Below are 14,726 nucleotides of genomic sequence, written 5' to 3'. Positions count from 1 at the left end.
TCGTCACCTTGGCTGTTCGTTTTCTTTGCTTTTGTTTGTCATGGATTATTAATTAATAATATTTAGTTAATGAAATTAACTGTTTACCACTTATTTCAATGTTGAATGCATTCTCTTGGTAATTGGAGAGGGGGAGATCATTATTTTCTGTACATGATTAGAAATTAACATTGTGATTGTAAGACTTTTTGAAAATGACCACTAGGTGTCGCTATATGTTTCCAAACTGTTTAGTGTTTTCCCCTGATGTTTGTTCAGTTTATGGCCATGTATTGTTGGCATATTCTTGCTATATTGTGGTGAGTTCTGTGTCTTCTTGTTTGTAGCCTATGTACTGTAAGACTGTGATAGTTGTAAGTATAATTTTTTAGCTAAAATAAAGTCATTTTTGTCATTCGAAGACCTGGAGTCTGTAGTACACGGTTTTTTTTTTCATCCAGACTTGACTATTGTAATGTACTTTACCTGGGTGTTTCACAGTCCCTACTATCACTCATCCAACTTACCAGAATGCTGCTCCTAGGCTTCTGACTGGTACTAAGAAAAGGGAAAGTATTTCGTCAGTGGCCTCTCTTCACTGGGGTCTGGTATAAAGGGGTGGATTGAGCCTCCTATCCCCTTCAAATAGGGAATCATAGTTTTAAATCTTAAATCTATTGCATCTATTCTGGTGTTAATGTTACAAGCAATGTCTGTATTTGGTAACTGAGAAGTGACTGAGGGTCTGACCCGTGTCAGGAATGCAGTAACAGTGTTTGTGATTTATTCAGCCCGGCATCCAGAGAATAAATATGTACTTGCTTTATAATGAATTCATTCGATCATGCAATCAAATTAATCAAGAGATCTAGAGTTTGATGTTTTGTTTTTATTCATTTTTATTTTGATGTTCTCATGTTAGCAGTATGAGACATGAAAAGACAGCTGTGCATTAAATTCAGTAATACACCACATGTCTAACAGATATGCATATTTGACATTTGTAACTCTTTAGGTTTTACAGCAGCAAATATTATCAAATGTGACAATGAATCAATAGTAGAAGTTTAGCACAAGTTTGCTCTGTGTAGATGTGTTGTTCTGTTCCAGTGATGTGCTTTGACTCAATGTTGAAGGGAAATGATATCTCTCTTGTTCTGTCTATGGTATGTTTGGGGTTCTTTAGGAATATGAGAGACATTTGGCCATGTCAAAGATGAGAAGTGCCCTTGTGGGATTTCTAACTCACCTTTGACCCTTGAAATTGCTGCTTATGAATGAGAACTTAGTGTGACCCAGATATTGTCTTTAAATAATCACATTTGCGTAAAGAACCAAACACCATGTTCAGATGTTGCTGGAATTATCTGTCAGAACCTGTAGAAATAACATCAATTAATCTACCATATCTATGAGTATTTATTATTATTACTATTTTTTTTTTTCTTTTATTTGGTGTTCAAAGGGTATGTTTACACAACAACGATCTAAAAATGGATGTACAGACAGCAACTTTGTCAAAATAATCACCGTTCACAAGGATCTGCGAAAACACACAGTTTCAAAAGTTTGCATTTTCAGGCCCCAAAACGCAGCTGTCATGTAAATGACAGTAAACTTTGTTTGTTTGTAATCAAATTTTAAATTTGACTTCTGATCTTCATTGTCTCTCTTTATGGTGTTAAACTGTGTGCCCCAACAAGTCCAATTTCGAATCCAGTTCAAAATTTTACTTTGCTTACAAAGGCCTACATGGCTTGACTCCTCAATATATCTATGACCTTCACTCCTATCATCACACTTATATATATATATATATATATATATATACTATGATCATCCAAAAAGTTACAGTTACAGTTGACTGTTCCCAGGTAATGCCTCAACTTGACAGTTGGCAGAGCTTTCTCAGTAACTGCTCCACAGCTCTGGAATAATTTGCCACTGTATATTAAGCCTGTCACTACACTCTAAAAAATGCCGGGTTAAAAACAACCCAAGTTGGGTTGAAAATGGACAATCCCAGCAATTGGGTTGTTTTAACAAAAATGCAAACTTTTGAAACTGTGTTTCAAAGTGCAAGTTTTTGAAAACAATACTGTTATCGTCTGTGTAAACTACAAAAATGTGAATTTGTGAAAACAGTGACATAATGTGCATGTGTATTACGTGTTCAGTCTATAGGCCCGTTGTTGGGGATTGCCCCACTGAAAGCTGGTGTATATGTTATTGACCGCTGTAGAACTCTGGTCAAGGAGTTGGAGTCATCAGACAGAATTTAGTCATTTATTGCACAAGGGTGACCATATACACATAGTAGTGTACTTGAGGTAGTTTTCTGAAATAAATAAAATAACAGAAATAAATACTCATTTTCTAAATATAATCAACAACTTTACAGATTACAAACTCAAAGATAAACAACCTTACATAATGAGCTGATATATAAATATGACCAAGAAATATATCAGCATGAGTCAGCAATATTAAACTGTGTAGTGTAATAAAGATTACAAAACCCACAAAATATGAATTATATAGGGAAATGAGACTGTATTATTAATACAGGCAGTAATAATGGCGACCACAAAATTATATTATCTTACTGAGAAATGTTACACTTTAAGCGAATAAGTTTAGTAAACATTACCAATACTAGCCGCGATGCTAGCGGGACAAATCCGCTCGTTAAACAGGATCAAATTACACTCAGAAAGATCGCGAAACATAAAGGACATAATGAACACTGTAAGCTAATGCTACTGCAATACAGTGTAACAATCTGCATTAACAACATTATACATTGAATTAAAACTTACTTGTCATCAACTTTCTCTTGCACATAAACGTTGCACTTTAGTGAGAGCATGCGATCTGACTGCTCTGCTGGAGTGAGAGTGAATAGGCAGTTACGCAAAGCTCATACACGCAGGAAACACTGCACTACGTTACTTACGTAAGTCATAACTTAAAGCGTCACACAAATAGCGAACTTAAACTTAAAAGAAGTTAATTCACAACACGCGTAGTGTTTCTTTACAAAGTGACATCGCCAACTACTGGCCTGGTATGAAATACTGCATTTTTAACCCTTTTCGCAGATCCTTGTGAACGGGGATTATTTTGACAAAGTTGCTGTCTGTACAAAGAAGAAACTTTTCCATTTTTAGTACATCATTGTTATGTAAATATAACCTTAGAACACCAAATAAATAAATAAATAAAAATAGTTTTATTGGGTTGTAAAACCATATACACTTTTTAGAGTGTACATGGTTTTAAATCACTTCTTAAAACTAAGCAGCTGCAGTTGTATTACTTTTATTGTACATTGTTTGTGATTGTGTTTTATATTTTGTTTTATACAACAGTTCTTTCTGGTTCTTGAATCTGATTGGCTGATAGGTCTTTCCAGCCATGCGATATTCTACCAATATCACCACGGGAACCGTTTCACCGTTTGAATCAAGCTGTTGTCAGCATTCTCACAGCGAGTGTCATGGTGGACGAGCAAACCCACCATATTTTTATAGATACTACTGTTATTTTGTAACGGAATGTAGTTTTAAGCATTTTTTAGGCGAGAATATCAACCTGGTCTCATAGGAAAGACGTACCTGTTGGAACGTTTTTGCGAGTCGAGCTCAAAGAGAGATCTAAACAAGCTAAAACGGCACGATTACGGATGCTTTTTATGTCACATTTGCTTTTGTTAACACTATCGGGTAGGTTTAGGTGTAGTGTTGGTGGTACGTTATTTTAAAACGCAATGGAGTGCAAATTTCAAATCAGAACTGCGGTGATTCGTATAAAAACCAACATCATAAAAACGTACCATGTTCACGTTTATCTGTTCCGGCAAAAAAAATTAACACACTTTTAGCGCCACTCAGTTTACATTTCACATTGAAACTGCAGTGATATGTACGTATTGGTACGTATTTTGCGACTCGCGAAAACGTTCCCACAGGTACATTTTTCTAATGAGACTGGGTTGGAGAATATAGTTGTTTAGACCTCAGATATGCAATTTATATGTAAACATATCACCTATTTGAAAATTTGTTTAGACGCTTTCGGAGATGTGAGCTCCAGGCTGTCAGTGACCGTTCAGCGCTCATGTACCCACAGAGAACAGCTTAATCTCGGCCAGTCCTTCAGGAATTTGCCACTGGCTCTAATGTAGATAGTGTTTAAACATGAGGTATAATTCGTTTTGGGGATATCAAACGGGCAATCTTTGGTCTTATTAATACATTACTTGTTCAAGAGCTAATAGATTTTGCTTAAGGGCTATATTACGTTTCATAACTTTATATTTACATTGAAATTAAATCCTGTACTAACTAGAGTGCTGCTTTTGTACATTTGACTGAACTGTTTGCTTGTGTTTATTTCTTATTTTACTTCTTTTACTGTTATAATGGCTAATGTTGTTAATTTAAATATAATTGTTCAATAAATAATATATTATTTAGACTGTCTTTATGAGTGAGTCAGTCAGTCGCAAAGACTTTACTGAAATGGACTGAAACAAGGAAACAAGGACTTTTTTTTTTTTTTTTTAAATATCTTATGAAACGCAACTGACAAATGCATTGACTAGCACTGTCATGGGAATGTCTTAAATGTTAAAAGGACAAAGACAAAAGATATCACTTTCCTCAGCGGACATTCAAACTGATTTTGTGATTATGAATATAAGATTGACCTGAAGAATATCAGATGCAGGTAATACACTCGCTCAGGCGATCTCATAATACTCATATTAGAGTGAGTTTCATTTAAGCGATTCAATGTTCCTTCGTTACTAGTTCTAAAGTGACGTTTTAGAATTAGTAACGGAGGCTTGGGCTCAGCTGTTAAACTGTCAAATTGAGATTTGAATCCATGGCGGAAGGAAGTAGTTCCTCTCAAAAGAGGGTTTTTAAAGACACTCCTTGTTGTTCTTATTTATTTACACACTTGTGCCGTCGAACTGTTGTATAAATGCAGTCTCACTTGTAGCCATGCGATATGGCTGTATATCAGCATGCTATGATTACCTACGGCCGAAATCACAGCCCTGCTGATATACAGCCATATCACACGGCTACGAGTGTGATATTGCTCATTTACCCTCAAAGTTGTCTCTTTTACCCTTGATGTTGTAGAGCACTTTGGCCAACAGCTGTTATTTTTAAATGTGCTTTATAAATAAATGTGACTGACTGATTATTTATTATTTATTGACTGAGAGACTTGATTCCTGATTTTGCTGTTCTGACCTTTAGTCGTTCATTAGAGGGCAGTCGAGTGTGAGATGCAGTAATGACAGTGAGAGCAGATTAGGGCCTGAACCAGGATGTGGATGCTACTTATTTTTCTAACCTCTTCACTATGACACCAACGACTGATGAACTTTCTGGCAGAGAACCAGCAGCACACACCGCAGACACTTAGACACTATAAATCTGACCTCGATACTACCACAACAATTACCTGCTGTGGAACAGAATGGTTCCAAATTAATTTGAGTATTTGCAAATTGTTTAGTTAAATTAAATTAGTTTAACTTCTGTTTATTAAGCATGTTGAAACTATGCTATCATGAAATGAAAAGATAGATTAAAGCCACGCAGCAGCCCACTTAAAGAAGAGGAACTGACATCAGAATGTGTGAGAGTTCACAGCCATCAGTCTAAACTCGGTTCAGAGATAACAATCACAACCCACACGCTGTGGTCAAACTAACAGTTCTCACACTCTTTACTAACATGCTCAAAACTCTGAAAATACTACAACCATTAGGGCTGAGAAAAGAAAAAAACAAAACAATAAATGAACACTACTTTAGTTACAATACACAGTTAACAGGCAAAACTTGAAGCTCCTTATAATACACAAATATATTGGTGATTTTAACATTTTTAAATGTGAAAGTGTTTGTACGTTGTATGTTTTGAGATGATTATAGGGTGAGAACTGCACACATAGAGTGAAGAGTTCTCACACCTGATATAAATATATTGTTATTATTAGCAAAGAATGTGTAACATTCCCTGTTTCTTTATTTAGCCAAAACACATAAAAAGTCTTTCATTTTTAGATGAAAACGGTGTTGTGTAAACAGCCCCTAAACTACTCAAGGAAAATAAAGTTAACAACAGAAACATACATTCGGCGTACGTTTACATGACAACGATGTACTAAAAATGGAAAAGTTTTCCTTTGTGTTTTTCTTGTACAGATGACAAAGTCAAAATGATTCCCGTTCACACGGATCCAGGAAAATGATTAAAAATGCTGTACATGCAAGCCAGGCCAGTAGTTGGTGATGTCAATTTGTAAAGCAACACTACTAGCCTATGCACTTTGAAAACAGTTTTCAAAAGTTTACATTTTCAGGCCCCCCAAGACGTCATTGTTGTGTAAACGGCCAAAAGCATAAAAAGTTTTACATTTTTAGTTGAAAACGGTGTCGTGTAAATGGTCTCTCACTCCTTACCTGGCCACAAAACAGGAGAAAAACAGAATATATCAAAAAATGGCACCCACCTCCCTACAGTTTCCAAAACAAGGAAGAAACAAACATAAACAAGATAATATCAGGTTAAAGTTGTAAATATGAACCACTTGTAAATGAACACATAAACCTTAATTTAAGATAAGCAAGATAAGCATTAAAGTTACTATCGCAGTAAAGTACATTACCTCAGCTTATAGAGGAATGCAAACACACTCACTTTCAACCATAAGAAGATAAAACAGTTCAACAAAAAATCTGGGCAGGACACAGACAATGCTCTGGAGAATGTTTCTCAACATCTGTGAGTTTCTTCTCTGCTTTTATGCTGTCCCACTCCTGGTTGGCAACCAGGCACAGTTGGGGACAATTAGCTGTCAGAGAGAATGAGTCAGAGGAGCCAAAAATGAACAGAAAAAAAAAAAAAACAGGGAAAAACACACTACAGCACGCAGTTCTTTAACAAGAATGATACATACTTGTGACAAAAGTCAATAACTCACCCATAATAATAATAAAAGAATATGTCTCTGATGTAACATCACTCAAGCATCACTTCAAAGCACCATCAGTTGCACTCAACATTTGCCCTTATGTTGTACATAATAAACATAATACATAATAAATAATGAAGCAAGATGCTCTGTTGAAATATGTGAAGGTTTGTTTAAAATGCAAATGTAAGACATAAAATAAAATTATGGTGTCAGATGTGAAGGGGAGAAGAACTTATAAGTTTGTCAGGTTTTTCAACAAGAAAGACTTTCGCATATACTAATGACTCCTCAGGAAGCTTCCTCACTCTTCGTTCCTCACCTCCTCATGGTGCAATTAGAGAATTGAGATCTCCTTCAAGATGGCTTTCTTTGATCGTTTCCAGGTCACACGTGGCTGGAGGATGAAGGAGTGAGGAAACGAGGAAGCATCAATTTAAGTAGGCTATTGAGAAGCACCCCTGGTGTTTCTTTTCCTGCTGTGATATTGGTGTTCTCAGTTCAGTCTTCTTGTGTTTTGTTTTTCAGTTTAGTAGCTTTGAATTTTGGTATTATTTTAGTAAACCTTCTGCATTTGGTTCCAACCCTCCCTCGTCTCTGAGTTTGCCTTGTGGCAGCATAATCTGTTCAGTTGGGTGTGAAGTATTGAACAAGTGTAATACAAAATGGTAAAAGCAATTATGGTGATACCATAAAATAATAAATAACTTTCAATTACATTTAGTCTTTGGAGAAAAACAACAAATAAATTACCTTTATGTTAAAAAATTGTAGCCATTTTTTCTTATTTCTTTATTTTTTTTTCAGTTGCTGTATCCATTTATTTCAGTGCACCTGAAAATTGCAGTCATGAGTTTCAGTGGCTTCTGGCTAAGTTAGACTTAAAACAAACCAAACCTCTTTAAACATTATAGGCTATGTTTATAGACACTTCTTTATCATGCATCAGTTTAGCATCAGTTAAATGCAGTTGTATCATAGTGTCAGCAGTAAACAGTCAGTTGGTCAGATCAGAGGAAGTTAACAACCACAGGAGGGGTTGATGATGTTCATATAAAGAACTGTATAAAGAAAAGAAAGACTGACAGAAACAGAAAATGGCTGATCGGTGTCACATGTATCTGCTGGGATTGATCATTCTCTGTCCACTTCTGACAGGTAAAGAAATCTTTATACTGTATGGTTTATAAGACATTATGCAAGATCTTTATAATGTGAACAACCATCTGTTCAAAAATAATTGAATTAGTTTGGTATAGAGTATTCATCATTAGTTCATCTTCTACTCTGTATATCAGTTTCTGCTTGTTTTCAGTTCAGTGTCCGGTCTCGTACATGTCATGTGTGTGTTGCTACCTGTTCCTGAATTATTGTCATTAAACTTTGTATTGGATTTAACTTTCTTCTTCTTCGTCTGTTTGCCAGTGACCACGTGTTATAGTATTAAAAGTTAAAATTAACCCTATTATTTTACTGTTTTATATTAATATGTAGGTGAAACAGAAGTGACTCATGTGTTCAGCACTTCTGGTGAAAATGTCCGTCTGCCCTGTGATAATGCTTTTCCTGGCTGCACATCAACTACATGGAACTATAACAGACATTCAGAGGCAGTTGAACTGATTGCTGGAGGGATAAAGAAGGATAACATAGAGAGACGTGAGAGACTGAGTGTGGGGTCTGACTGCTCTCTGAACATCAAGAAAGTCACACAAGAAGATTATGGGCTTTACACCTGCCAACAATATGTGAATGGACAAAAACAAGGAACTGGTGCAACTGTTTATCTGCATTTTCTTCATGGTCAGTGTTTCTGTAAATTATTTGATTATTAAATGAATTAATTAATGTTCATTATAAATTAATTGTATGATTATATGTTCAATTTTGAAAGAAAATCATTCTCTCTTTGAACTCTTTACTGAAAAGCCTGAATCTGACATGTGATTTCTTGTTTCCTGTTTCAGTCACTTCATCATCCTCACAGACTGAGATCAGACCAGGCAGCTCTGTGACTCTCTACTGTCAGTTGAATTATTATGGAGTCTCTTGTGATACTTTGGTCCGTTCTGAGGGAATTGAGCTGATCTGGGTGAATCAGGCTGGTGTTAGTGTGATGACAGACTCCAGATATCAGATATCATTCTCCTCAACACACTGTATCAGCACTCTGACTACAAAACTCCTGAATGAAGATCTCAACAGAGAGTGGAGATGTCAGGTTACTCAGAGAAATCAACTGAAGACCTCAGCCACATATACTGTCAAGTATTCAGGTATTAAAAAACGTTCTTAAATCAGTTTCAGAAGACTCTAAAACAGAGACATGACATGATGGTTAATAATGTCATTCATTCAGGACAAACTGAAGGTTTATGGGCTTCAGCTCACTTTGTTTTACTCTCATAAATGAGGCATAAACTGCTTCATGTGGTTATACTAACACCTCTCTTCTCAACAACTGCACTGTAAATACTGATGATGTCATGTAAAAACTGCATGTCATGTGATGTAATGATTGAGATTCAAAATATGTTAATGTCCTGCATCTGAACATTCATCTTCTGCAGCTCCAGTCGATTCAACAACACTGATTCCAGTCAGAAGCTCAAACTCTGAGAAGAAATCAAGCCGAACTACAGCAGCAGATCCAACACAAGGTACATGATCAGTCACACGGCATCAGTCTCTCACTTCAGTGGTTTACACTGACTCTCACAAACTTTTTATCATCACATTTTATCTGGAAAGTAACTGTTTAAACAGATTTGTCAGTGGGATAGAGTCCTGGGGCCTCATGTATAAAACTTTGCATAGATTTCATCTTTAAAGTCTGCGTATACACAAATGTTTTCAGATTTGTAAAAATATCCGTACGCCAGAACCTGTGCAAAATTCCCTTTAGAAATCCTAATCAGTAGAGTACATGCATCCCCACCCCATCTCCTCCCCAAAATAACCATATATGGAGCTTACAACCCCTAGTTTTACAATGCATACTCTCATCTGCATATTATTTCCATATGAATATTTCCATCCATGTAATAGCCTACCGGTTAAAGACACTAGGACAATATGAGATAGTATCATTCAGTATCATTGTCTTGTTTAAAATAAAAATATTCAAATATCTGCATAAGTACATTTGCCAATATTGTATACTTTTCAGAGAAATTTTTCAGAAAAAAATTATTCTCACTTACAGTAGGCCAATTCCTATTAGCAAAAATAGGCTTTTTTTAAAAAAAAAAAAAAAAAACTAATTTATGCAGTTTTGCCTATAAATAGAATGTTTATATATTTTTAGTGGAAACTGAACAGATACACTGCCCAGCCAATAACAAAAAGTCGCTGTTTTGATTTTAATAGGCAAATACTTAAGAGTCTGGATGGATCATTATTACAGTGATTATTATTTTTCTAGCATGTTATATGTTTGGCAACGGTTCTTTTAACCCTCAAAGATGGAGTTTGTAGCTTTTCATTTCCTAAACAACCATGTATCCATGTAAGATGTATCATGGCCATATTCCAGGATGACAATGTCAAGATTCATCAGGATCAAATTGTGAAAGAATTGTTGGGAGGAAGCATGAAGAATCATTTTCACACATGAATTGGCACTGACCTTAACCTCAGTGTAAGTCTTTGGGATGTGCTGGAGGAGACTTTACAGAGTGCTCACCTCTTGCATCATCAATACAAGATCTTGACCAAAAAATGATGCACCTCTCGATGGAAAAATAAATGTTGTGATGTTATTTCGATCAAGAGATGCATCAAGTTTTGGTCAAAATCTTGTATTGACAATGCAAGAGGTGAGCGCTCTGTACAGTCTACTCCAGCATATCCCAAAGACTTTCAATGAAATTAAGGTCTGGACTCAGAGGTGCCAATTCATGTGTGAAAATGATTCTTCATGCTCTCTGAACCATTCTTTCACAATTTTAACCCTGGTGAATCTTGACATTGTCTTCCTACGTGGTTGTTTAAGAAATGAAAAGCTACACACTCCATATTTAAGGGTTAAAAGAATCGTTGCCAAACATAAAACATGCTAGAAAAATAATAATCACTGTAATAATGATCCATCCATAGACTCTTAAGTATTTGCCTATTAAAATCCAAACAGCGACTTTTTTTTGGGCTGGGCAGTGTATTTATTTTTTCAGTGTATCACTTCTCTTACATCAGTGCCTAACACAAAATATTTTAAAAATAAACCGTGCGGTGCAACTCCCACGTCTCCTTCAAAAATGTTTGGAAGACTGCGGGAGGTGTTATCAGTTAGGCTACTGTCTGTCTGTATAGGAAACAGTGCGCAGTGCAGCAGAAGTTGCACAGTACTGTGTCATCGGACCTAGATGGACCGGTCAACCACCCAAAGAGTCTGTGAGTGTCTGTCATTATACCGACTATGTTGCTAAGCCATTAGTCAGAGTCAAGTGTGCATCACTGTGAAAATATTTTCTGTCCTGCTATCCACTACAAATATCCAAATTTAAATTCATAGATTTTTTTTTTTTCTTCTGGAAAATGATTTAATGTAATTTGAGTGATTAACTCCATTAATAAGAGTGACATATTTAATATAAATGTGTATCAAATGGAAAAACAGAGTTTAAAATAATTTTGTTTTCTTCATTACTTCGCTCACACCAGTTAACGAGTGTGTATACATGGTCTAATGTGTGCAGACGGTGCACACATATTTACACCAAGTTTATTTTTAATAGGCCAATTCCCGACATTGCGTGGAAAATTGCGTAGGGGGTATTATTGTAACACTTTTTGCTTCGGCATCTGTAATCTGAATTTTTAGAGCTGTTGAGGTCTGTAACCTTTATACAACATACACACATTTGTTTACTACAAAAGTCATCAATTCAAACCTGTGCAAGAATTTCACAGTCCTTGTGAGTTGACGTCAATACATTGTGGGGTAGGATGTAACACATGATGGGGTATGTTAACAATTAAACAAAAGAAGCAAAAAAAGAGGCCACATTATGCAATATGCTTCAAAAATAGGTTTATTGAAAAAATCCTAAAGAACAATCCAAAACATTCTGTAAAATTTTTGAAAAGTAACTGTCCTTGTATAAGGGCATGGGGTTACACTTTATTTGTTACACTATAATTATACATTTAAGTACTGAGTAATATTAAGTGATTACATGTACTTACTACAGGGTTTGGATTGGGGTTTGGTTTGGTGTAGTTGCATGTAATTATGCACAATTAATAGTTATTATTATAGTAACTTCATGTAACATGTAACAATGACACTCTAAAATAAAGTGTTACTGGGGATGGTTGTAAAGATGTGTTACAACCCACCCCTGTCAGTCAGTGTTTAGCAAGCCGCATTAGCGTAATGGTTTGAAATTAAAAATGCATTACATTTTGCCTGAGAAACTACAATTTAATTGAATACAAGTTAAATGATTTTATCCTAAATTTTAAGTACTAAACAAAATTAGTCAAAAAAATACATTCTTACCTCAAATAATTTTTTTTTGTTTTTTTTTTTTGTTTTTTTTGTTTATAAAATCTGCACGTACATATTTCCAGCCTTGACAGCCATTCATAAGGGATCTGAGAGGAAGTGGGTAAACAAAATGATCATAGATCTCCTAGCTTATGACTGGTGTTGTTACAGCTGTCCCCATGTTACAACCACACCAGTCTCCCCCTATCCATATTTCAATGCCCATTTTGTGCATATGCAACGTTTATACATCAGGCCTCAGGTCCTTTTGTTAGACATGGATCGTGAGTCATGACCATATAGTCTGTTGTCTGTATAAGTCTATCTATCAAAATAATCATAAATCATCAACATTAAACAGTAAAAAAATTAACATACAAGGTATGATGCAGTGAACAGATGTACTGACCAATTTCAGATGATAAAGCATGATCTATTTCTACAGACTCTGAAGACTCTGAAACAGAGACATGACATGATGGTTAATAATGTCATTCATTCAGGACAAACTGAAGGTTTATGGGCTTCAGCTCACTTTGTTTTACTCTCATAAATGAGGCATAAACTGCTTCATGTGGTTATAGTAACACCTCTCTTCTCAACAACTGCACTGTAAATACTGATGATTAAACACAAACTGCATGTCATGTGATGTAATGATTGAGTTTCAAAATATGTTAATGTCCTGCATCTGAACATTCATCTTCTGCAGCTCCAGTCGATTCAACAACACTGATTCCAGTCAGCAGCTCAAACTCTGAGAAAAAATCAAGCCGAACTACAGCAGCAGATCCAACACAAGGTACATGATCAGTCACACGGCATCAGTCTCTCACTTCAGTGGTTTACACTGACTCTCACAAACTTTTTATCATCACATTTTATTTGGAAAGTAACTGTTTAAACAGATTTGTCAGTGGGATAGAGTCCTGGGGCCTCATGTATAAAACTTTGCATAGATCTTTAAAGTCTACGTATGCACAAATGTTTTCAGATTTGTAAAACTATCCGTACGCCAGAACCTGCGCAAAATACCCTTTAGAAATCCTAATCAGTGGAGTACATGCATCCCCACCCCATCTCCTCCCCAAAATAACCATATATGGAGCTTACGACCCCTAGTTTTACTATGCATATTCTCATCTGCATATTATTTCCATATGAATATTTCCATCCATGTAATAGCCTACCGGTTAAAGACACTAGGACAATATGAGATAGTATCATTCAGTATCATTGTCTTGTTTAAAATAAAAATATTCAAATATCTGCATAAGTACATTTGCCAATATTGTATGTAGGTATAAAATACTTTTCAGAGTAATTTTTCAGAAAAAAATTATTCTCACTTACAGTAGGTCTATTCCTATTAGCAAAAATAGGCTATTTTTAAAAACATTTTAAACAAAACTAATTTATGCAGTTTTGCCTATAAATAGAATGTTTATATATTTTTAGTGGAAACTGAACAGATACACTGCCCAGCCAATAACAAAAAGTCGCTGTTTTGATTTTAATAGGCAAATACTTAAGAGTCTGGATGGATCATTATTACAGTGATTATTATTTTTCTAGCATGTTATATGTTTGGCAACGGTTCTTTTAACCCTCAAAGATGGAGTTTGTAGCTTTTCATTTCCTAAACAACCATGTATCCATGTAAGATGTATCATGGCCATATTCCAGGATGACAATGTCAAGATTCATCAGGATCAAATTGTGAAAGAATTGTTGGGAGGGAACATGAAGAATCATTTTCACACATGAATTGGCACTGACCTTAACCTCAGTGTAAGTCTTTGGGATGTGCTGGAGGAGACTTTACAGAGTGCTCACCTCTTGCATCATCAGTACAAGATCTTAAATCAATACAAGACCAAAAAATGATGATATAAAATCTGCACGTACATATTTCCAGCCTAGACAGCCATTTATAAGGGATCTGAGAGGAAGTGGGTAAACAAAATGATCATAGAACTCCTAGCTTATGACTGGTGTTGTTACAGCTGTCCCCATGTTACAACCACACCAGTCTCCCCCTATGCATATTTCAATGCCCATTTTGTGCATATGCAACGTTTATACATCAGGCCTCAGGTCCTTTTGTTAGATGGATCGTGAGTCATGACCATATAGTCTGTTGTCTGTATAAGTCTATCTATCAAAATAATCATAAATCATCAACATTAAACAGCAAAAGTTTAACATAAAAGGCATGATGCAATGAACAGATGCACGGACCAATTTCAGATGATAA

General features: G+C 35.6%; 2 protein-coding genes and 1 long non-coding RNA gene across 8 annotated transcripts in view; 1 reads left to right on the top strand and 2 right to left on the bottom strand.

Annotated features, from left to right (window-relative positions):
- Positions 1-14,726, bottom strand: part of trim108 (tripartite motif containing 108) — a 54,527-nt gene that overhangs the window by 24,982 nt on the left and 14,819 nt on the right. The window lies entirely within an intron of this gene.
- The window catches only part of LOC127497107 (uncharacterized), a 30,653-nt gene that overhangs the window by 12,093 nt on the left and 3,834 nt on the right, over positions 1-14,726 (top strand). Inside the window, exons 1-5 of one of the 5 annotated variants that reach the window (XM_051865293.1) lie at positions 7,434-8,136; positions 8,473-8,781; positions 8,946-9,254; positions 9,549-9,638; positions 13,182-13,271. In XM_051865293.1, the coding sequence (XP_051721253.1) occupies positions 8,076-8,136; positions 8,473-8,781; positions 8,946-9,254; positions 9,549-9,638; positions 13,182-13,271 (859 nt within the window). In that variant the 5' untranslated portion in view covers positions 7,434-8,075. Of the gene's footprint in view, positions 1-7,432; positions 8,137-8,472; positions 8,782-8,945; positions 9,255-9,548; positions 9,639-13,181; positions 13,272-14,726 lie in introns of those variants that run through there. The other 4 variants (XM_051865296.1, XM_051865297.1, XM_051865295.1 and 1 more) reach the window with 4 other exon arrangements.
- LOC127497110 (uncharacterized) lies at positions 854-2,995 on the bottom strand. Of its 2 annotated transcripts, XR_007925453.1 has the most exons (3): positions 2,799-2,925; positions 2,149-2,317; positions 854-1,356 (listed from the first exon to the last, which is right to left on the bottom strand). It is a non-coding gene; the product is annotated as an uncharacterized LOC127497110 (long non-coding RNA). The 2 variants fall into 2 exon arrangements; XR_007925452.1 differs by having other exon boundaries at positions 854-2,317; positions 2,799-2,995.

Source organism: Ctenopharyngodon idella, chromosome 16, assembly GCF_019924925.1.
Source record: "Ctenopharyngodon idella isolate HZGC_01 chromosome 16, HZGC01, whole genome shotgun sequence".
NCBI lineage: Eukaryota > Metazoa > Chordata > Actinopteri > Cypriniformes > Xenocyprididae > Ctenopharyngodon > Ctenopharyngodon idella.
Note: the sequence above shows the minus strand (reverse complement) of the source record. Positions and strands in the feature narration are given on the sequence as shown.